The sequence below is a fragment of the Bufo gargarizans genome, chromosome 6 (genome assembly GCF_014858855.1).
Source record: "Bufo gargarizans isolate SCDJY-AF-19 chromosome 6, ASM1485885v1, whole genome shotgun sequence".
Lineage (NCBI taxonomy): Eukaryota > Metazoa > Chordata > Amphibia > Anura > Bufonidae > Bufo > Bufo gargarizans.
In genome coordinates this window covers 67,703,347-67,727,715 of record NC_058085.1, presented here as the reverse complement: position 1 = coordinate 67,727,715, position 24,369 = coordinate 67,703,347, and the positions used below count along the sequence as shown (strand labels likewise).

Sequence of the window (24,369 nt, the reverse complement as noted above, 5' to 3'; positions counted from 1 at the left end):
CACTGTGTGCTGTCCTCATCCATTCCTGCCCCATAGAAAATGAATGGGTCCACATCCATTCCGCAATTTGCGGAACGGATGCGGACCCATTCTACGGACGTGTGAATGGACCCTAAGTAAATTAACATCTGGGCGTGATCATTTCCTGGACAAAAAACTAGTGGGCCTGAAGAAAGAGTGGAGCTTGATTTTCTTCTGTCACTCAATGATGAAAGAGGACCTGTCCCTTCTCCTGAAGTAACTAGTAACTACTTGCATTTCCCAGGTAACAACAATTCTGGAGCATCTATTCTTATGTGGTGCCGTTCCTCTATTATTCTTATTAGAAGTCCATGAATGAATTGCCAGCCATCTGCAATGAAGGTCCAGCTGGGTGTTGTCAGTTGGGGGCGTTTCCCTGCACAAACTAGCACTACTCAATCAGTGTTTTTATCTGACCAGATATATTACAAATTTTATTATAGTTACCTGCACTATATATTTTTGCACAGTTGTGTGAAACAACAGTGTCCATTTAAAGGTGTTATGTCAAGATTTATGTAAAAAATTAAAATCAGACTCCATAGTACATGACAATCTACCAGCTCTGTACCTCACAAGAAATTTTGCGGAACAGAATTGCGGACCTATTCGTTTCTATGGGGCCGCACAATGTGCTGCCCGGATCCGGAAATGCGGACCCGCACTTCCGGGTCCGCAATTTCGTTCCCGAAAAAAATAGAATATGTCCTATTCTTGTCCGCAATTGCGGACAAGATTAGGCATTTTCGATTAAGGGTCCATTCACACATCCGTGTGTGTTTTGCGGATCCACAGATCCATCCGCAAAACACGGAGACACCGGCAATGTGAGTTCCACATTTTGCGGACCGCACATCGCCGCCACTTAATAAAAAATGCCTAATCTTGTCCGCAATTGCGGACATGTTCTATTTTTTTCGGGAACGAAATTGCGGACCCGGAAGTGCGGGTCCGCATTTCCGGATCCGGGCAGCACAAGCAAAATGCGGAACAGAATTGCGGACGTGTAAATGGAGCCTTCGTGCCGGCGATATGGGGTCCGCAAAATGTGGAACTCATATTGCTGGTGTCAGTGTTTTGCGGATCCGCAAAACACACACGGATGTGTGAATGGACCCTTGGGACGGACCCATTTCTTGAGCTAGCTCAAATTCTGAATTGACTCTTACCTCTGCTGCTTCTTTGGCAAGTTGATTGAAGAAGTCATCATCAAGCAGTGACCTGAGACAAAAAGGACATGATGGCAAGAGGGGGATTTTTAAAGTCAGTTTTGCAGGAGGCTGAGTTAGCCTAATTTGTATAAGATTTATCAAGCGTTGCACGTGGTTTCATAAATTAGTAGCATCTTTACAGGGGTATTCCCATCTTGGCCCACTCCTATCTCCAGGATGGGGCCCTGCAATAAATGAAGTGCACTACGTGCCTATTTGGCCATTTCTCCATTCACTGCAATGGGACTTCTGAAAATAGCTGAGCTAGTTTTAGAAGTCCCTTGGTACTGAATGGCGCGGGGCCCATTATAGATAGAGTTCCAAAGGTGGGACCCAAAGCAATGGGGCGTTTATAGAAAATCCTTTGAATATGCCATAAATGTTCAGATGAGAATATTTTGTCGTGAGCTGTTGCTCCACCTCTTTACTGGAGTAAGATTGAGACAATTTCCGACACTTTTTATTAAGACACAGATGATAAATCTGCCTTAAATCCGCTCCACAGGCTAACCACATCCACTTTTGCAGTGAGTGGCATAAAACTGCAAAATGTAGCAAATTTTTTTCTGCAAATAAGCCCAAAAAGTTGCAAAGCCCTGTTCTAAATCCTGGAGTGCAGGGCTTAATAATTTCCTACCTTTGTGTAAAGAGGCAAGAAACTTAATTAAAGGCTATGTACACCTTTGATGGCAATTTTGTTTTATTATTGCATCGTACTCATTTTGAGCCAAAAAACAATTTCTTAAACTGGCCTTTATTAAAAATGATGAGCCGTTTTCCCTGCACAGCTTTAAGTTTATCCAGTAGCAGGATCTGTATTTTCTCTCTTTTCCGTCAGACAGGGAGCTGACGGCTACATTTCTGTGATCTCTGATCTTATAAACACTCATTAAGGCTCAATTCCCATCTTACTGATAAGAATGTGGCTTAAATAAGTGTTTTTGACCTTTTAGTAGTTTACAGATAAGGGTTATTAGATCACTAGCAAAAGTACCATTCACACAGCTAGAAAAACCGTTAACCCTTTGTGACAGAACTGCTCAATATTTTTAATAAAGATCAATTGAAAAAATGATTTTTGGCACAAAATGAGTAGAATGCAATCATAAACAAAAAAAAATAGTTCCCAAAGGTGTACACAGCCTTTAAGTCAGGCATACTCAACCTGCGGCCCTCCAGCTGTTGCAAAACTACAACTCCCAGCATGTCTGAACAGCCTACAGCAGGGCATTGTGGGAATTGTAGTTTTACAACATCTAGAGGGCCACAGGTTGAGCATGCCTGCTTTAAGTACACTCAAGTCATAGAGCTCCTTAAACTAAATGGGAGGTACACTCACTTTTTGGCAGTACTGGACAAAGCAGTAGTCCGATTTCTATTGGCAGATGCAGAGGCCACAGAGGATGCTTTGCGTGGCCTTGGAGGAGATGCATCTAAAAACATGACACAGTTAGATAACACAGCTGGGACTCCTACAGCACAGTTACTAAATGCACAAAGCGTACCCGGTTAAAAAAAATCTATAAACATTTTTAAAAAATCTGGGAAAACTCAAAATATGAAAAATTTTATCTATGAATCAGATTACAGCTGTCATTTGCACAAGGAAATTTGTGTTAGGGTTCATGCACGCGACTGATGGCTGTTTGCAGTCCGCAAATTACGCATCTGCAAAACACAGATGTCAGCGGTGTTCATTCTGCGTAACGGAACGGCCGGCCCCTAATAGACCAGTCCTATCCCTGTCCATAATGCAGACAACAGGACATGTTCTATAATTTTGCGCATGGCAGAGAATGGACAAATGGACGGCGTGCCGCCTGCATCTTTTGCAGGCCCATTGAAGTGAATGGGTCCGCATCCGACCCTCAAAAATTGCGGTTCGGATGCAGACAAAAAAATACGTTCATGTCCATGAGCCCTTAAAGTGGGTTTTAACCTATCCTTAGGATATCAGATCAGCGGGGGATCTGACCCCCGGCACCCCAGAGACAGCTGTTTGAAGAGGCCAGTGACATCATGTGCAGAGCATTCCCGTTCAAGTGACGGCATACTGCCAGGATACACACATTTGTTGACTAGGACCTGCTCCAATCCTCAGTATGAAAGAAGTGGCGGTAGGTAATGGACTGCGGTGCCCCTCTTCTATGCAGGGGACAACAGCCGGCCCACAGGTGATAATATTATCGCATATCCAAGCATTAGGGATCTGTTGGGTGAGCCACCATTTCTGTTGCCTGCAAGCCACGTTAAAATTGTGGTACGTGACCTCGGTGTTACTCTATGTTACTGAGAAGCACAGCCAACCCTGTTCCCCCGTGAAGCCCTAGCCTTATGTCTTAAGCCAGCCTAACTCACCATCATCATCGAGAAGATCTCCAAGGACGTCATCAATAGAATCTAGAGATATAGAGACAGACAGATTATATTAATGCAGCAAAATACAAACTAAGAAAACAAAAGTGTCAAATGCCATCTACCTGCATGTCACTTCTGCAGCCCGATCAACGGCCTTAGCTGTGACGTGTGCATGTGACAGCTGCCACTGCTTGGGTTGACCTGCTGCAGTGATGCGCGAGTAGATGGCACGTCACAATTGAAGCCTGTGGAAGAGCGAATGCAGCTCTAGACTCTGATACAGATTGTAACTCAGGATTAGTACAGGAACAGCAACATTTTAAGAAAGTTACAGAACTCTTCATGTAGATTGGCGCTATAAGTAAAGTAAAATGCTGTCCACAGGACATTCACGCCGTTTCCACAAGATTTCCTCCTTGTCCATCGTTACATATATTTACGGATGTATCGCACGGAATAGAAACCGGCCAAAAAAAAAAAAAGTGAACGGTTTCCTTTTCATTGTTGTAAAGATGGCTGCTCCTTCTGATCCACACACTCAGTGAGGAGATGGGAATTAGCTGCTGTCAGACACCTCTGGGGGCGGATTACCTCTCTTGAGAAGAAAAAGGATGGGACACGTGGAAACCGACATACCAACCCTTCTTTCTGCCATCAGAGGAGAGTCGGTATACATATTGGTTGGTTAGTGGCTTCAGTCGACATTTATCTTATATGACCACCTTAAGGGTCCATTCACACGTCCGTTTTTTCTTTCCTGATCTGTTCCGTTTTTTCAGGAACAGATCAGGACCAGATCTGGACCCATTCATTTTCAATGGGTCCTGGAAAAAATCGGACAGCACAATGTGTGCTGTCCGATTCCGTTGTTCCGTTCCGCATGTCCGTTTAAATATAAAACATGTCCTATTCTTGTCCTGAAAAATCGGATCCTGGTACAATACAAAGTCAATGGATCCGCAAAAAACGGATGACATTCGGATGTCATTCCGTATGTCATCCGTTTTTTGCGGATTCCGTTCCTGGAAACACATAACAAATTTTATTTTTATTTTTTTTTCAATTTTTTTTCAAAGAAATCCAAAAACTTTATTTGATTATTGAAATGTATACATGCTCCCGTTTTTTGCGGATCCGCAAAAAACGGATGACATACGGATGATATACGGAAACATTTTCAGGAACAACGGATCCGCAAAAAACGGACCGTTTTTCAGGATGAAAAAAAACAGGACGTGTGAATGGACCCTAAAGGAATGGTCTAGGGTTTTCAGAAAAATGACTAAAAGCAGTAAATTGTATAAAAATAAAATAAAAACAACTACTTGCCCATTAAATCCCCTCCAGTGGACCCTGTTGGTGCAGCAGTGATGCCCTCATGTACATCAGTCATGTGACCACTGCAGCCAGTCATTGGCCTCAGTGGTCATGTGCCCAAAATGCAAGCATAGCCACTACGGACAGCGATTGGCTGTTGCAACCACGTGGATGATGGATGTGAAACATGGCGCTGGGATGGTCCTTAAACATGGCGCCCGCTCACACGTGCAGCGGGCACCATAGGCGGCGGGTCTATGCTGTTTCAAACAGCAGAGGTCCACAGGTAATATCTGCCGCCGGCAATAATGCTAATCACAATCATTAATGCCTTTAGATGCCGTGGTCAAGCGCAGCCATGGCATCTAAATGGTGAAAAACCCAGAAGCCGTTAAGACCAACAGCCCCGTAAAGTGAAAGTGATGGGGGATGACGGTCAATAACTCTAATACACCGAGTCTGTGAAGGTTCTCATTTATCCAGGTCATGGTATATAGGATAATGGAATCAACTCCAATTAGGATAATGGAATCAACACCTTTGACCCAATGCTGGGTCTAATTACCAGATGTGGATTCAGTTACATATTTATTCCCAGAATTTTTTGTACAATCACTCAGAATTGAGAAAGCTCGTTGGAAGAACGAGTGAAACGTTTTCAAGAAATCTACAGTACGTCCAGTTGCCTTGATTTATTCTTTACAGATATCTAATACACTGAGTCTCCCTGAAGAGAGACAGGGTATTAGAGCTGCAGTTCCTATGTTGGACAGCAGGTGGCAGGCCAACATAGGAGATCAACAATTAGAGATTTTTTTATAACCTCCCTTTTTCCTTACATCATGGGCATCACCGTGTCTAAAAACGCCCCTACTATTAAAATATAAAAATATTTTTTCCAATATGGCAAATGGCATAACGGAAAAAAAAGTATCAAAATGGCACAAGACACACACTCCAAAATATACATTTTATCAATAAAAACTACAGATCATCCCGCAAAAAATTAGCCCCCACACAGCTGAGTAGACATAACTATAAAAAAAAGTTATGGGGGTCAGAATATGGGGATGTCAAAAAAAAAAAACACTAAAAACTTTCGTAGCCTCTAAATATGCACAGACACACATTCTGACGTCTAAAGTATGAAAGGACTTTTCCCCCTCGTTCTTTGGGTCCTAACAAAAGGAAGGGAGAACTATTTCCTGAGATTTAAGGAATACTGAAACTACTTTGGGCAGGAATGCAGGATCCGGTTTGAATACAATTCTATCCTCCAGAATCTGAGTATATGGTGGGGAAGAGGATAAAGCGGATAGTTCTCCTACTCGTCTGGCGGATGTGATGGCCACTAAAAATACAGTTTTATAGAACAGCATCTTTAAGGGGATGTCCTTAAGGGGCTCAAACGGAGCCTTGGTTAGAGTGGATAGAACCAGGTTAAGGTCCCACGGGGCTGATTTAGATTTAACTGTAGGACATAGTCTAGAGGAACCCTTAATAAACCTTTTGACCCAAGGATGAGTAGCTAATCTAAAGTCAAATAGAGCGCTCAGTGCCGAGACCTGAACCTTGAGAGTGCTGGGTTTAAGTTTTTTATTAAGGCCTTCCTGTAAAAAATTTAAAGTTAAAGGGATGTTGGGTGAGTTCAAGTCTAGGCCTTGGCCCTGCAAACCGAAGGAAGGTCTTCCATACCCTCTGATAGATCTCGAGGTGACCTTTTTCCTACTAGCTAGAAGAGTCCGAATGACTTGTTCTGATAGGCCTTTAGACCTGAAGAATGTCCTCTCAAAATCCAGGCTGTCAGGTTGAGGTTCTTGACTTGCGGATGATGTAGAGGGCCCTGATATAATAAGTCCTGTCTTTCTGGAAGTATCCAGGGATCGGCTATTGATAGTCTCCTCAAACCAGACTCTTCTCGGCCAAAACAGTGCTATTAGCATCACTGTTGCCTGCTCCCCCCTGGTCTTCTGGATCACTCTGGGCAATAGACTGATGGGAGGAAACGCATAGACTAGGCCCTTCCCCAATGGCTGTGAGAGCGCATCTGTGCCTATCGACTGATCCTCCCTGCTCAGAGAAAATAAACTTTCGCACTTTTTTTTCTTTAGCGAGGTGAATAGATCTATTGTGGGAGATCCCCATAGGGCCTCTGTTTGGTGAAATACCTCCTGATTCAGACACCAATTCGCCTGGCTGAATCTGTGTCTGCTGAGAAAGTCCGCCTGATGATTCTCTGAGCCTTTCAAATGAACCGCTGAGAGAGAAAGAGCTTTCCCCTGTATTAGCAAGAAGATCCTGGATGCTAGCTGCATTAGTTGAGGAGATCTTGCCCATCCTTGTTTGTTTATATAAGCTACCACCGAGGCGTTGTCGGATAGGATCTTGACATGTTTTTGAGGCAATGATGGGAGACTTTCCTTTACCCTGGGTTCACACCTGAGCGTTTTACAGCGCGTTCAAACGCGCTGTAAAACGCTCAAGACATGAAAACCAATGCTTCCCTATGGGAATGGTTCACACCTGGGCGTTTTACAGCGCGTACGAACGCGCTGTAAAACGCCCGACGCTCAAACAAGTACTTGAGCTTCTTTGGGGCGTTTTGACGCGCGTTTGTGGCCATAGGACACTGCAGTCAATCACACAAACGCGCGTCAAACGCGCGTTTACTATTACAAAAAACGCGCATAAAAACGCGCGACAAAAACGTGCGTAAAACGCGCGTTTGAGAAACGCTCAGGTGTGAACCCAGGGTTAATGCGCACAGGACTGCTCTTAACTCCCTGACATTTTGGGACTGAGCACTCTGGGTTTTTGACCAAGGGCCTTGGAAAAACCCCAAAACTGAATGGGCCCCCTATCCAAGGGCTTGCGTCGGTGGTTATTATTAAGGGGTCGTGTTTCAACCACTCTACTCCCTGACTTAGGTTCTGAGTTTTTAGCCACCAAATTAGGCACTGGGTTACTGACCCCGGTATCACCATCTTGCGATCCAGGGATAGCAACTTCCCGTCCCATTTGGACAAAATGTGCCATTGAAGTATTCTGGACCTGGATTGGGCCCACCTCACAGCAGGAATACAAGCCGTCATCAGACCCAGAATAGACATTGCTTTTCTTAGGGATACTTCCTTGGTTTTGCTGAAAGACCTGATTTTCTGCAGAATAATTTTCTTTCTTGTCTACCGGAAGATAAGATTTCTGCGTCTGGGACTCTAATAAGATGCCTAGGAAAACACATTTGGAGGTTGGAATCAGGGACGATTAGTCCCAATTTATTAACCAGCCCAGGCTCATCAGGGTCCCCAGGACCTCCTGTATTTGAGATCTCAACAGCTCTGGGGACTGCCCTACCAAGAGAAGATCGTCCAGGTATGAGATTATAATGATGTCTGATCTGCTTATTTCTGCCATTACCTCCGCCATTAGCTTCGTGAAGAGCCTTGGCGCCTGTGATATCCCAAAGGGAAGTGCTCTGAACTGCCAATGGAAAATTGATTCTCCCATCTTCACCGCTACCCTGAGGTATTTCTGAGATGATGGATGAATGGGCACGTGATAGTAGGCATCTTTTATATCTATTGAGGCCATCATGCAGTTGGGGAACAGATGGAGGACCGTGGAGGAAATGGATTACATCCTGAAATTCTGGTAGGTCAGATATTGGTTGAGCCTCTTCAAATTTATTATCAGCCTGAACGTCCCGTTGGGTTTGGGAACCAAAAATAGGGTCGAATAAAAACCCTCCCCTTGTTTGTTCTTTGGGACTGGAACAAGGACTGCCTTTTCCAGGAGGTTGTTTATTTCCTCCCTAAGTGCCGCCTGTTTTGGAGAATGTTGGTTTAAGGAAGTAATTTTGAATGTCCTGGGTGGTAGCCTTTTGAAGTCTAGGCGGTAGCCTTCCTCTATAATACCCCTTACTGTCACGGAAGGTGTACAGGAAACAAGACAATGCAAAATGAATATATGACTCACTGGATCCAAAACTAAGGAACAAAAGGGAGACCCCTGCATAAGACCTGGCACTCTCCCTGACTGCTCAGCCTATGCGAACACCCCAATGGTGGATGATCGCATATCCTCGTACCTCGACTATATACCACCTGAACACCCTACAATAGTGAGGGGACACGACCACCGGCTCCCTACACTAGACACGGAGGGAGTCAGGGTCACCTGATATCCAGCAAACAGAAAATCACAAATAAATGTACAGCACTTATCTTGTAGAAGACTGGAAAATAGGATCAGCATGCACACACACTCCAGGAAGTTGTATAAGCCGCACACTAATGCATTATGGGGAGGAATTTAAAGGGATGCAATCAGTCCAACTACATGACAGCTGAGAGAGGCTAACGAGATGAGGAACTGAAAAACAAAACAAAGAAAACTCAAGGAGGAGGTTCTGAAAGGCTTCTGTCAGAGCTTCTCAGCTGTCTGGTTGTGACACTTACCCAGGCGCTTGCGGTAATATTTTGCCAGGCAGGAGAAAACGAAGAAAGACGACCGCCTACCTGGGGTCTTGCGTCATTGTTGAGTGGAACTTGAAGTCTGAGGTCTGGATTTAAACAGCATGCTTTTTGATTTATCCGATCTCCATTCCCTTCTTTTCTTCTGATCCCCAAAACCTTTCCTTCTCTTATTACTCCGAAATGGCTTCCCCTGTCTAGGAAAGGACGGTGCTGGAAATCCTTTTTTCTTATCAGATGCCTTATCTAAAATATCGTCCAAGGCAGACCCAAACAAAAAATTTCCTTGGCAAGGAAGGGCACATAGCTTAGACTTTGAAGCCACATCGCCCTTCCACCCTTTCAACCATAGGGACCTTCTGGCTGAATTGGACAGTGCGGCCGCTCTAGCGGAAAGCCTCAATGCATCAGCTGAGGCATCAGAAATAAAGTCCACTGCTCTGGACATGGTCGGTATAGCTTCCAGAAGCTGAACCCTAGGAGTCTTGTTCTTTATATGAGACTATAGTTCCTCCATCCAGACCTTTAATGACCTTGCCACTGAAGTAGTCGCAATATTTGGTTTAAGGGCAGAAGTGGATGCCTCCCAATTCTTTCTTAAGTAGGCATCTGCCCTTTTGTCCATGGGATCTTTAAGGGACCCTAAATCCTCAAAAGGGAGAGCTGATTTTTTATTTATCTTAGTTACAGGGGCGTCTACCCTCGGTACCTCCTGCCAAGCTGATACTTCTTGATCGTCAAAGGGGTACTTTCTCTTGACCGCTCTACGGGTAAAGAACTTTTTGTCGGGCTTCTCCCATTCACGTTTAATCAGGTCTTTGATACAGTCCTGAATGGGGCACACCCTAGACTTTTTGGGCTTTAGGCTCTCAAACATTAGTTCTAGCCTAGACCTGGACTCCTTTTCTTCCTCCAGCTCCATCGTGGATCTAACCGCCTTTAATAGTAGATCCATATCCTCCGCTCTGAATAACGGCTTCCATGTCAAATCCTCAGAGGAGGAATCTGAGCTTGCAACGGCGCCCTTCTCAGACTCAGAATTCGTAGTATCCTCCACTATCGTCTGAGCCTTCTTATGTCTGGATGAGATAGGGAGGGATTTTTTAAGAACTTCCACAGAAGAACAAACTTCCTTTTTAACTAACTCTTGGATGCTTTGTAATAAAGATGGCGACTCATCTGCTACCAACTTATCCAGACATGGTTGGCAACATGTTTTGGGGTAAGACGGGCTCAATTTACGCTTGCAAATTACACACTCTGCAGCTCTTGTTTTGTAGGTAGCTTTTCTTGGGGCTTCTTTAACCTGCATTTAATAAAACAGCCCTAATCAGTCTAATTCTGACCACAATAATAACTCCCTAAAGGGGGATGGTGGGGGTTAACCCCTCTTACCCCCAGGAGTACCATGCTGGATTCAGAGAGCTGCTCCTGTCTGTCAGTGCGCAGTTGCACTTCCCCTTCTTCCTGCATGATGATGCTGCTTCAAGGGGGGCAATGGAGGGAAGAAACTGGCCGTCCGGACCAGTATCCGCTTGCTGCTGTTCCCTCCATGCTGGCTGGCCAGTGTTCCCTTTTTCAAATGGGCCGCACAACGCCCGCCATGTTTAAGCTCCTCCCCTTCCGGCAGGTGGAACCGCGCACGTCCAGACTCGGCCTGCTGCAATGAGAGGAGAAGATCCACCTCCCCCTCATGCCGAAAGCTAGGCAGGGACAAATGAGGCAGCTACAGGCATCCCCCCATGGCTCAGAAGAAGGGAGAGAAAACGCCGGGCTTCTCAGCGGCTCCTAGTGGAGACTTACGCTGACAGGTACCTCCACTAGGTTTCTATCATTTTTAACCCTAGAGGTCCTGCAGCTTAAAGATAGACCTGAGAAGAAATCCTCCTGTCTCTGGACAGGAAACAGGAAAAAACTGCGTGGTGGAAGGCAAGGGACCAATTTAAAGATCTGGGAAGTTCCTGTTTCCTGTCCAGAAGGGGGAGGATCTCTCACAGGTGCTGTCATGGGGCGTAATGGAAATGAAACTTAAATGGGTATTCCAACTAAAATCTTTATGGCCTATCAATCGTCCGGGTAACACTGCCAGGACTGTCATCTAATGGGAGAATATAAGGCAAATACATGTGAGCATGTCTGTGACCGGGGGTTTGGGGGGAGCACATAATAATGTGGAGGGCCAACGGGTTGTGCATATTATTCTCCATGTCACTGGGAAATCTACACAGTGACCTGTGAAACCACAACACCCACCATGTCCTGACAGACACTACTGGGAGTTGTCATTTCACAACAGCTGGAGAACCGCAATAGACCCTCATCATATTTGTTAAAGGGAATGTGTCATCGGAAAATTACAACGTTTAAATCCCGATTTCATGTTAAACAATTTCTCATTATGTTATTTTTCATTTTCCATATCAATATCTCTATTAAACAAAACCCATAAAATCCCACAGTTTTCGCACTGGCCACTAAGCCTAATAATAGGCGCCAGTTCTTGGTCTGTACAGATCACTTTACTGCAGTCATCTCATTATCATTACAGCCAGGATTACAATGACAGATAACCTCTGTGTATAGATAACACAGGATCCCTCTTTCTCAATAGGTGATCTCACAGCTTATCTACTCCCTCCTGACCTCTGGGGTCACAGAGCATGCCTGGAAAACTCTCCCATAGAAGTCTATGAGGTCCCCTCCTGACCATTGTGTCTATGGTTCATGGGGCTGCCGTAAAGCACATCTCTAAATGCTGTTAACAGCAAAAAAAAATCTAAAATCACAAAATAAAAACAAATTAGAAAAAAAAAAAAAAGTATATGCGTCACTATCTGGTTTTAACTGGCGGGGAAAAAAATTATTTGACACATTCCCTTTAACTCTTTCGCTACCAGCGCCATACATGTATGGCGCTGGTAGCACTCTGCAAGCATGACGCCTGCTCGCACGTGCAGCAGGCGTCATGGCCGGTAAGTCTCTGCTGTTTTAAAGAGCAGAGACCTGCGGCTAATTACCGCAATAATCCCGATCGCAGTAATTAAATGCTTTAGATGCCGTGATCAAGTGAGATCACAGCACCTAAATGTGCAAAAACCCGGAAGCGCAAGCTTAGTACTGAAGCCCCGTGCGGCCAATCGGGACTTCAGTACATGTGCTGAATGCGCCGAGTCTCAATGAAGAGACTCAGAGCATTAATGCTGCAATTCTTATTTTGGCCACCAGATGGCAGGCCAACGAAAGAAATAAGCAAAATGCTAAGAAATTGTCAATTTTAAAATCCCTAAAAAGGTCAAAATTAAAAAAACATTATTTATAAGGTCATTTATGAGCCTCTAAAATGATGATAAAAAAAAAGTTTAAAAATATATATAAAAAGTTTAAATCCTCCCCCCTTTCCGTATAATAAAAAAATTAACAATAAATATAAACATCCTGGGTATCACAGCGACATAAAACGCTCATACTATTAAAATTGGGGGAAAAAAATCCAATACGGCGAATGGCGTAACGGAAAAAAAGGGTCAAAATGGCCAGTTTGCCATTTTTCCATTGCTTCTCTTACCCCCAAAAAATGAAATGAAATAAAATGTGATCCAAAAGTCACGCACACTCCAAAATGGTATCAATAAAAACTACGAGTTGTCCTGCATAAAATGAGCCCCATAACAGCTCAGTAGATATAAGTCTAAAAAAAAATTATGGGGGTCAGAAAATGGTGATGTAAAAAATAAAATAAAAAAATTCTCAAAGTTTAAATTTATTTTTACACTATTTAGTGTACATATGGAGTATCGTTGTAATCACACTGACCCAGAGAAGGAAGGGCAGGGGTCAGTTTTGCCGTAAACGAGACGCCATTGGGAAATCGCGAAACGGTGGAGGGATTGCATTTTTTGCCCGCTTCCCACTACATTGTATGCCATAATTAATGGCGGCATTAGAAAGTACAACTTGCCCCGCCAAAAATAAGCCTTCATATGGAGATGTGACCGGAAATATAAAAAAGTTATGGCTCACGGAAAATAGGGAAGAAAAATTAAAACGCAAAAACTAAAAAAAAACTCCGGTAGCCAAAGGGTTAAGAGCTGATACACACAAACGTAAGGGCTCAGTGCTGGTATTGCGGACTGCAAACGATGGGTCCGCAATATACGGGCACTGGACGTGTGCACTCCGCATTGACTTGAACGGGTCCGCGATCCTCTAAATACGACAGAAGATAGGACTTCACCTATCTTTTGCAGAGCGCGGATCGGAAGCCCACGGAAGCCCTGCGAATCGCTTCTGGGTCCGGGCGTCTGCATAGCAGAAAGATAGGACATGTGCTATCTTTGGCCGTATGTTGCAGATGCGGACCCATTTACCCATTTGAGTTGATGGGTCCGCAGTGCAATACGGCGTGCACGCGGCTAGTGCCCGCTATTTGCGGTCCGCAGCGCGGCCACTGAGCAGGTACGGCTCTGCACATGAGCCCTAAGGCTCAGAATGGCATTATTAATTTAAAAAAAAAAAACGTGACTGCTCAGCCAATCACTGACCCCAGTAGTGATCCACCTCAGTCAGCGATTGGTCGTTCGATCACTTCCTGGGTGCCATCATGGGACATGTGGAAAGGGGTGAGGTGAGCGTTACTACTTCTTCTACCCATTCTCACTCTTTCTACCTGCAATATTAATACAAATGGACATGCCCTTTAAATTTCCATTTACGATCAGGATGCTGTCAAATAGTGCACGGGCCCTTTAAGAAGAAGACCCGGGCAGGACTCACCTTTAAAGCCAGATTTCTTTTTGGAAGCCTGAAACACAGAGCACAGGTCAGTAAACCACTGGTGACCGTGACCGTGACCATGACTAGCGCCCCACAGCCCTGAGAGGCGGCTCACTCACCATCCTGCTGCCTCATACACGTCCGGGCCCAGGGGCCATAGTCACCTCCGCAAACCGCAGCCGTACCGCATTACCCCTCCTCTAGCGGCGTCTCCCTGTTACCATGGCAGCCGATATTTTACCACCCCTCCCATCATGGCCGTTATCCGGGGACACTCACATTAACCGCCACTCTCCCCATTTCCTGCAATAGAGACGCTTCCGGTCAGCGAGTGCGGCATCATGGGAATTGTAGTTTACTACCAGCGGCGGCCATATTAGAGCTGGGCAGGACCAGAATACGGCTGCTATATGTGCAGCTCACAGTTCTGTAGTAACTGCATGTTTCAGGACAGCTTTAGGTTAGGTTAAAAAAAACGGGTAAAAGTGTGGAGCAGTTATCCATAGCAACCAGATAACTGATGTAAGTTATCCATAGCAACCAATCAGCTACTTGCTCTTATTTATCAGAGACCCTTTTGAAAATGAAAATAGCTATGTAATTGGTTGCTATGGGCAACAGCTTCACTTTTTCCAATTTTGATAATTTGACAATATCAGGTGAAATGTTATGAAATCACTAGGGGCTGTGTGTAAGCCAGTCTTTAAAAGGTTATTATTTTTTTTTCTTCTTTGCACAAGACAATCATTAAAGGGGTTTTACCATCTTAGACAATGGGGGCATATCGCTAGGATATGCTCCCATTGTCTGATAGGTGCGGGTCCCACCTACAAGGAGAACGGAGCGGAGAAAGTGGAGGAGGGCGCACTGCGCAGCCGCCCTTCATTCATTTCTATCGAGCCGCCGAAAACGCTCAGCTATTTCCGTCGGCCCAATAGAAAGGAATGGGAGCAGTGGCCGGGCATGCGCGGTGCGCTCCCATTCACTTCAATGGGAGAGGCGGGGAGCGGTGCCTGGTGGTGAACGGACCCTGGGAAACCCGGGGTCCTCCAGCCACAACTCTCCCCGGCTCCGTTCTCGTTGTAGGTGCGGGTCCAAGAGGTGGGACCCACACCTATCAGACAATGGGGGCATATCCTAGCGATATGCCCCCATTGTCTAAGATAGGATAACCCCTTTAAATGTATGATCTAAACGAGTGTATTACTGTAGTGCAGCAGCCGAATGAAGCGCACGGCGTCATAGCAACCAATGACGCTATGCGCTCCTGCTCTCAGCAGGATGCCAGGCCGGAATACCACGGACCGCTCACGTCCGTGTGCATTCGGCCTTAATTGATTAACTTGACACAAAAAAATCCTCGATGCTAATTTTTTTGTGCCATGTGACCAGAGAGTGTGAGTGAAGAGCCTGCTATTACTCACGCTCCGTGGTCACCCGCACCGCGCGTACACACATCGTCAGGACATAGTGCACGTAAGCACGAACTATGACCTGATGCTAGGTCCCAGTGCAGAGGTGAAGTAAATAGAAGATCTCTGGAGTGTCTGCAGCGCCCCTACAGGAGAGGTATTTCATTTCACTGGTGCTGGGGACTTATGGCTAGGAGGGGGGAGTGGGGGAACTGATGGCAGTGGGGGGAAGCTAATGGCATTGGAGGGGGAACTGGGGGGAGGAGACTGATGGCAGGGGGGCTGATGAGGTTTTTATAGAAAACGTTCTTTTAATTAGTTTTTTCTTATTAGAGTACTCGACTAATTGGTAGAATACTCGATTACTAAAATAATCGATAGCGGCAGCCCTAGTGGAGACAGAAAACCCGGAACCCTTTGTTATTTTCCTCAAACCATTCCTGAACATGTTTACAGTGTGGAAGGAGCATTGGGCTTTATTCACACCTGTCATTTCCATAACTCGGATCCAATATAGAAGTAGACCAATACTGGAAGCATAAGATTTGTTGCATGACGGCTATGACTGTCATCCTTCAGACCCCGCTGACTAATGTGTTCTGTCAGGTTTCCATTATTTGCAGAGATAGAACAGCGCAAAAGACCATCTACAGGTCACCAGGATCAGGATAAGGTATTTTATTGCAGCAATACAACACGTTTCGGGGAATCACTCCCCTTCATCAGGTACAAGAGGCTGCACAACCCATGGAGGTTTCCATTATTGGCAAGGGAATTTTACGGGACAAAAGAACACCACGCTGTGTTAGTTTTTGCCATCTGCTATGGAGGCTCCTTACAGACATGTTCAAGTGTGTGATACACATCAAAGTGAGGCATCTGCATTGGCGCTTCCATCACAGATTTCATCAAAAATGTGCATTGTGCCATTTTGTCTGGTAAAATGATGGACCCCATTATACCGTATGGGATGCATCAGGTGCCGTTGGGGTCCATCGCCTGACAGATCCACATTTGGCTTGTGTTCCGTGTGTCTTTTCCTACGAGCAGAAAAACTGAATGTCCGACAGATGTCAATAAAGCCTAACACCTCCATGAATGCCTGGACCTGAGGCTTCCAGAACAATAAATCGCTCTGCCTCCAATATCTTGCCTTTTTCCCATAGCAAGTCATGGTGCCATCTCTTCCCCTGGTGACGCCCATACACCCAGCTGTCCACATGAGAAAATATGATTCAGACTCCTCCTTCGTCCAGTTCTGATGCTTGTGTGTCCAAGATAGGTGCTATTGGCAGTGAGCAGGGGGTCAGCATGGGCACTATGGCCAGTCTCCAGTTATGTACCCCATACACAGCAAGCTGCAATGCCCGGTGTGTTCTGCCATCTTTTTATCACAGCCACATTTACTCTTTGCAATTTGTGGCACAATTGCTGTTCTGTGGGATCAAACCAGATGGGTTATCCTTCAGTGACTCTTGTGTGCCCCTGCCCCTGTTGCCAGTTGACTGCCCTTTCTTGGACCACCATAAATACCCCACATGTCCACTCATTTGGCTGTCACCATTTGACCCTTGTTAAAGAGGTATTCCCATCTGGCACATTTTGTCTGATAGGAGTATGTCCCAGAGGTGGGACTGGCACTTATCTCCAGAATGGAGCCCTGTCACTTTTGTCCAGGAATGGATAGATGGCCTTACACGCATGGCTTTCTCTATTTGCTTCAAAAGTGCTTCCAAAAACATAGCTGGGTCTGAGCGCTTGGCTATTTTCAGAAGCACGACGGGAACCTAGATAGGAATACCCCTTTAAGAGCCGTACACCGTGACTCTTCACTTGCTGCCTAATTTAGCCAATCCCTTGTCAAGATCATTTTTATCATTATTCGGCCCCAAAAAACTTTTCATATATATTTTTTTCATGCAAATATTTCATTCTTAGACCAGATTTTATGCATACACTGCACATAAAACTGATGAAATATTACCAGATTCAGGGACCACCAGGAAATATTGCCGATCCGATCGGATAGTCTCCAGCGATCAGTCCCTTTGACTTCAAAGGTCTGTCTTCTTGGAACTGTTAATGTCCGCCAGATATATGAATAAAGTCTGGTTCATTAGAACATTTTTGGCCTGCAGAGCTATGGCTATGCACTGGGTGGCCAGAAGCTCTCCCTCTAACTCCGGGCAACACAATAATATGATATAGGCATTTTCTGTAGAAGAATAGAAGTTGTCCTAAAATATTTTTCAATACTCTGGATGAATGGAGTACCTTTCCCCTTTCACCCCGTGTAAGGCCTCAGGACCTCGCTCTCTGCTTACCCTGTGTAATAAGAAAATATAACACAGTCCATGTATCAGCCACATCTCGCAGGCCGACCATGGCCCAAACTGACTGTATCCTAGGAACATATGATAGTCACCCCGATAACAGGTCTACTGTGCTGTACACATCAGCATCAGTGATCAGATATGAACTGGCCATCATACATTACTGATAGAGTTAGTTTGGATCAGGGGAGCCAGTCGGTCCAGGAAACTTGGCCGACACACGGGGCATGATCCACAACAGCAGCACGGCTATGGAGCTCTCTTCCATGAGGTGGTGATGGTGGACACTAGAAGGGTTCAAGAGGGGCTTAGGTGTATTTCTAGAGGGTAGCAGTTTTGGTAAAATTTTACCTCAGGATGCTGAATCCGGTTGGAGCTGGTTCTGTTTAAGTTGAAGATTCTGGATGGCAACTGGAGCGGATCTGCTGATTGGTTGCTGCCCTGTTGCTGGGGGAGATTTCCAGCTATTTGATTTGTTCCTGGCTGCAAGGCGGGAAACTTGTCCCCTTTATATTTTCAGGTTCGCCGCTACCTCAGGGCAGTCGTCGCGGATCTGGACAGCGCTGGACGAGATGGAGGAGTTGCTGCGTCAGCTGATAGTGAGAGCGGAGTCTGCCGGCGGAGAGGAGTGGCTGAGGACCTGCCTGCTGATGCCGCCGTCTCTTCTGCCGCCGCCACCGCCGCCGAGGACGATGTCGCCGCCGCTCCTGTTGTCTGCTGAGGAAAGGACGGAGCCAGGAGGAAGAGGACCCGTTCCGGAGCAGCGTGAAGAAGAGCCTTCAGTCGCCTGGTGCCATGAGGAGGAGTTGTCGGCGCTGCCGCGCAAAAGAGCCCGCAAAGCGAAGAGCGCTTATACTCTTCCCCCTCCAGAAGCAAGTCGCCGGCGCAGCAGCAGAGCGGATAGTGTGGCCTCCGGCAGGAGCCGGGGGTCCTCCTTGAGCGGCGTGTCAAGAGGACGGAGCGGCGTTCCGGTCTGTGCAGCGGGTTCCGGCGCCAGCAGGGGGCAGCGTCATCAGCAAGCGCCGGAGGATCGTCATCATCTGGTGCCGAGCCCTGGCTTACGTCATCAGAAAGCGGCCAGTGGGAATCTGCCAGCACAGGCTTGTGCTGCTAAAGGTGTGCTACAGGATGAAATAGGGCTCCCTGTTGAGAGGCTCCCACCTCCTGTGGTCGAGTTGTCTCCAGGACCCTCTAGAAGACCTCCACAACAGTCAGCTGCAGCCTCTGGTCCAGTCCAGGAGGATCGCCCTGTTGGTGAGAATCTCAATGTCTTGTCTTCGTCTGATTCAGCATTGGTAGCTGGTTTAGTTAAGCTGCTAGTGGAGGTCACTGGCAGGCAAAAGGTTAATTCAGCTTCAGATGTCTGGAGCTCTAAATCTGATGAGGCTAAAGTGCCTAGTGTTGATTGTGCCAGTGTGTTACCTAATATTGAAAAAGGTGTTGGAGTGAGAGAGACTTGTTTTAAGGAAGTGCTGGCTTGTGAGGTTTCACCGCTGGGATTTCATCTGAGTAGTAATGTTAAGGAGCGTGTGTGGCGGTTGGCATATGTGGAGTTAATGTCATTATTGCCGTCTGCCAAAGATCAGGTTGTTAAAAAAGATGATAGAGTGGATGAGGAAAGGAAACGTTTTCTCCCCAGGTCTTTTAATAATTGGCTACAGGCCTTTTGTATTTATTCTGCAGTTCTGGGGGAGAAGCATCCGGAGCTTTGTTCAGGTCTCTTTCAGCATCTGGACATAATTATAGAAGCATACCGGAACTTTGGCGGAATGGCGTGGTTCCAGTATGACGAGACATTCCGTCAAAAGCTAGCGGTGCATCCGTCTCTTAAATGGGGGACGAAAGATATTGGTCTGTGGGTGAATTTGATGTTGCCCCAGAAATCAGCTCCGGTTAAATCATTTAATCCTTCACAGACCAATATGAGAAAAGGGGTGTGTTTTGCCTTTAACGAGGCCACTTGCAAATGGTTTAGTAACTGTCGCTTTAAGCATGAGTGTTCCTTTTGTGGTGGGACCCACCCCATGTCTCGCTGTTTTAAAAGGAACTCACAGTCCGGCCAGCAGCAACCAAATATCAGGGAACTTGTTTCAAAAAGCATGGAGTCCTGTGAAGTTGGCAGAAATGCAACCGTGGCTCGTCCATTACCCAGATCGTCAGAAAGCTGAGTTGCTTTTTAAAGGTTTTCAGTATGGTTTTGAGGTGCCTCAGTTCCTGGGGGTTGGTTGCTGCTGGGTGGAAAATTTAAAATCAGTATCGTTACATAAAGAGGTTGTTAGAAATAAGTTGCAGAAAGAGCTTGAGTTGGATAGGATCGCTGGTCCGTTTTTAGAGCCTCCTTTTGAGAACTTTAGGCTTTCTCCTTTGGGCGTTGTGCCAAAGAAGGAGCCTGGGGAGTTTAGGATCATTCATCACCTGTCCTATCCTGTTAAAAACTCCTTGAATGATACGGTAGATAAATCTAAGGTCTCAGTAGTATATGCCTCTTTTGATAACGCATTGGCGTTGTTACGGGCTTTTGGTAAGGGAGCTCTATTGGCAAAGGCGGACATTAAGTCCGCTTTTCGTTTATTGCCAGTTTTGCCATCAGGTTTTAATTCATTAGGTTTTCATTTTGATGATTATTTTTATTTTGATAAATGTCTCCCAATGGGGTTTTCTTTGTCTTGCTATTATTTTGAGGCCTTTTCGTCATTTATTCACTGGGTAGTTGAGTTTGATGTTAGAAAGGAAGGGGGGGGGGGGGTGTTACACTACCTAGATGATTTTTTGTTTATTGGTTTTCCTGATTCTAACCTTTGCTCGGATTTGTTGGGTAGATTTTTAGATATTTGTTCTTGTTTTGGCTTTATTTTTCTACCAGGGGTTTAGTGTCTCCAACTGCTCATATCAGATTGACGAAATGTTTAAAGGAGGATATGTCTATTTGGCTTGAATTTCTGCAGGACTTTAATAGTGCTAGTTGTTGGCAGGAAGAATTTGTTGAATCTGTTGCCTTGGGCCTGTTTACGGACGCAGCTGGAAGCTGTGGCTATGGGGCATTTTGGAATGGCAAATGGTCTGTAGAGAAGTGGCCGTCGTCATGGGTGCTCAATGGTCTGACAAGAAATATTGTGCTGTTGGAACTTTTTCCAGTGATTGTAGCAGTTGTTTTATGGGGTTGTGATTTTAGGAATAAAAGGATATTATTACATTCAGACAATAAAGGGGTTTGTTTTGCGATAAATACGCTTTCTTCAAAATGTGATGTAGTAGTCAAATTGTTGAAACACTTAGTACTTTTTTGTATGCAGTATAATATTTGGATAAAAGCCAAGTATGTGGTGGGTTCATCTAATGTTTTAGCTGATGCTTTATCTCGTTTTCAGTTTTTGAAGTTTCGGGATCTAGCTCCAGAAGCGGAGATGGAAGGGAGTCCGTGCCCTCGTCACCTATGGGAGTTGATATGGAACTAATATGTGATTCTATTAAACATTCTTTGGCCCCAAGAACATGGGCGGCGTATGCTGCTGCATGGCAGGATTGGTTGAAATTTGTTAATTCAGCTATGGTCGGTGTTAATGGGGATGATTTAAGTTATGGGTTGCTTTTTGTGGCTAGTTTGTTTAAAAGAAATTTAGCCCCTTCGTCAGTCACTAGGATAGTATCAGGGGTTTCATTTTTTCAGAAATTACATGGTAGCCAGCCTTTGTCATCTCACTTTCAGGTTAAACAAATGCTTAAAGGATATAAGAGGGGCCTGCCGAGCATAGATAGTAGGAGGCCAATTTCTATCCCATTGTTAGGGGCGCTATGTAATACATTGCCTAGGGTGTGCTTTGACAGTTTTGAGGTTGTTCTTTTCCGCACTGCTTTTGTTTTAGCTTTTTTTGCGGCCTTACGGATCAGCGGGTTAGTTGCGGTCAACCGTAGGGTTTGTTCTGGTTTGGATTTCTCTGATGTGGCCTTGAAGGGTGATGCAGTTGAAATTTTTCTCAGGAGGTCAAAAACTGATCAATATGGGAGAGGTAGATTTATTAGATTAAATGCTTGGGGAGGTTCTGATTTATGTCCGTTTGGGGCGGTAAGGTCTTGGCTGGAGGTTCGCTCGGCCCTGAGTGGTCCGTTTTTAGTGCATAAGGATGGCTCTCCGCTCACTCGTTTCCAATTTAGTTCTGTATTAAAGAAATGTTTGTTTAAGTTGAATCTCGGTTCTTGCAAGATATCTTCCCATTCTTTCAGGATTGGCGCGGCTACAGAGGCGGCGCGGATTGGGTTGGATGAGTCAATTATTAGAAGAATTGGGCGGTGGGACTCTCATCGGGCTAAGTTATATGTTAGGCCAGATTTAATTTTATCAGTCTGAGAATATTTTTCTATCTTTACAGGTAGTCATATTGTGGTCTGGATTGTGGGCCACTCCTTTATTTTTTGGGCTCAGAAGAGAGCAGAGAAGAGAATATATTCTGAGAACTTAACCTTTGATTCTGCTGACCTGCATGTGTTAGAGGGTTGGGTTGGAAGAGTATATTGTCAGAAGTCCGTAAATTATTATTAAAATGGCCGGTTCCCAATCTTCTTGTGCTTCACCTTGGTGGGAATGACATTGGGAGATTGAAAACCTGTGAATTATTATGGGTTATGAAGAGGGATTTGGCTTTGTTGCAATGTATGCTTCCTTTGACGACTTTAGTTTTCTGTCATGGTCTTACCTTCTTGCTGTTCTCCTTCGTTTGACATGTGCTGGCGGCCATCTTGGTTTCTTGTAGCCTCCCACCCTGCGGCTTCTCCTTCCCACTGGGAGGAGCTGGATGCCTAGCTCATATATATATAGGAGGTCTGTGGCTTCAGTTCCTTGCTTGGTCCTACTGTGTTCACATGCTTCCAAGACTGCTGCTTCTGGTTCCTGATCCTGGCTTCGTCTGACTACCCTGCTGGTTCCTGATCCAGGCTTCGTCTGACTACCCTGCTGGTTCCTGATCCAGGCTTCGTCTGACTACCCTGCTGGTTCCTGATCCAGGCTTCGTCTGACTACCCTTCTGGTTCCTGACCTCTGGCTTCGCAAGACCCTGCTTCGGTTTAGCCATCCGTTTGGACTTTTGCCTTACAGCTTGATTTTCAATAAAGCCTTCTTATTTCCACTTATCTCTTGTTGTACGTCTGGTTCATGGTTCCATGACATTTTCTCTGAGATAGTCCCTCGTTTAATATGGTCAGGTAAGGAAGGTAATTTTCTGGAGAAAATCCGCAGACGGGTCAACAGGGCATTAGAGAAATGTCTTCCTCTAGTGGGCGGGTTTAGATATAGACCTGGAGGGCCTTGTTCCTGGGCTCTACAGATCAGACAATGTTCACCTTTCTGATGTGGGAATTGATGTATTCAATTTGGGTCTTCAGAATATTATTGAGAAATGGCTGAGGTGCTTTGGGGGGCCTCGCCTATGCTAGGCGTGGCTTGTGGGGCTGTATCGCTCAGCTGATGCTGAGTGGATCTTGGTCTATATGGATGGTTTGAAAGTGGTATTTATTGTTATGGTTTTAATTATTAATTAATTTATTAAATTATTTATTGGTTTTAATTTTGGTTACCCTTAATAAAGCACTTCGGCCATTTCTATTCCACTAAGAAATTGTTGTCATGGTTTTTATTTATCTAAATCACATATGGTTGAAGGGGAGTGGTGTCATTTGCCTCCATGTAAGGGCCCACCAGAGCGTATAGCTTGGGGGACACATGGGGGCAATGACCCCATATTTGATGGCAAGTTTATTAGGCAGTCGGTGTTCTCTACCCCCCTTTTCTTTCCCTTCCCGCTTTATTTTTCAGGTAAAATTTTACCTCAGGATGCTGAATCCGGTTGGAGCTGGTTCTGTTTAAGTTGAAGATTCTGGATGGCAACTGGAGCGGATCTGCTGATTGGTTGCTGCCCTGTTGCTGGGGGAGATTTCCAGCTATTTGATTTGTTCCTGGCTGCAAGGCGGGAAACTTGTCCCCTTTATATTTTCAGGTTCGCCGCTACCTCAGGGCAGTCGTCGCGGATCTGGACAGCGCCCGCCCTCCCCCCCTTACTTTAATCTTGTGCTATCTGTCGCTGTGCTTTATTAGAGGGGCTGTATCGCTCAGCTGATGCTGAGTGGATCTTGGTCTATATGGATGGTTTGAAAGTGGTATTTATTATGGTTTTAATTATTAATTTATTAAATTATTTATTGGTTTTAATTTTGGTTACCCTTAATAAAGCACTTCGGCCATTTCTATTCCACTAAGAAATTGTTGTCATGGTTTTTATTTATCTAAATCACATATGGTTGAAGGGGAGTGGTGTCATTTGCCTCCATGTAAGAGACGAGTCTTAATAAACTTGATGCAGTTCTCTCCACTTTGACTCGCATGAAATACGCCAGCCACAATAAACGTTGGCCAAGGTCTTTGGACGTTTTACCTTTTTATGGCTCATCACCAGATATAAAACACTATGATGGTGTTTTTAGG

The 24,369-nt window shown here is 45.3% G+C and overlaps 2 protein-coding genes across 2 annotated transcripts in view; one reads left to right on the top strand and one right to left on the bottom strand.

The window, feature by feature from the left end:
- The window catches only part of FBF1 (Fas binding factor 1), a 64,538-nt gene extending 50,076 nt beyond the window's left edge, over window positions 1-14,462 (bottom strand). Inside the window, exons 1-5 of the mRNA XM_044298878.1 lie at window positions 14,272-14,462; window positions 14,153-14,180; window positions 3,591-3,632; window positions 2,572-2,665; window positions 1,191-1,242 (exon numbers count right to left, since the gene is read on the bottom strand). Coding sequence (XP_044154813.1) covers window positions 1,191-1,242; window positions 2,572-2,665; window positions 3,591-3,632; window positions 14,153-14,180; window positions 14,272-14,274 — 219 coding nt within the window. The 5' untranslated portion in view covers window positions 14,275-14,462. The remainder of the gene's footprint in view (window positions 1-1,190; window positions 1,243-2,571; window positions 2,666-3,590; window positions 3,633-14,152; window positions 14,181-14,271) is intronic.
- Window positions 13,973-22,670, top strand: LOC122941553 (WAS/WASL-interacting protein family member 3-like). Its single transcript, XM_044298880.1, has 4 exons — window positions 13,973-14,003; window positions 14,098-14,198; window positions 18,418-19,151; window positions 22,265-22,670. The coding sequence occupies exons 3-4, from the start codon at window positions 18,470-18,472 to the stop codon at window positions 22,432-22,434; spliced, it is 852 nt and encodes a 283-aa protein (XP_044154815.1). The 5' UTR covers window positions 13,973-14,003; window positions 14,098-14,198; window positions 18,418-18,469; the 3' UTR covers window positions 22,435-22,670.
- The last annotated feature ends 1,699 nt before the right edge of the window (window positions 22,671-24,369 follow it).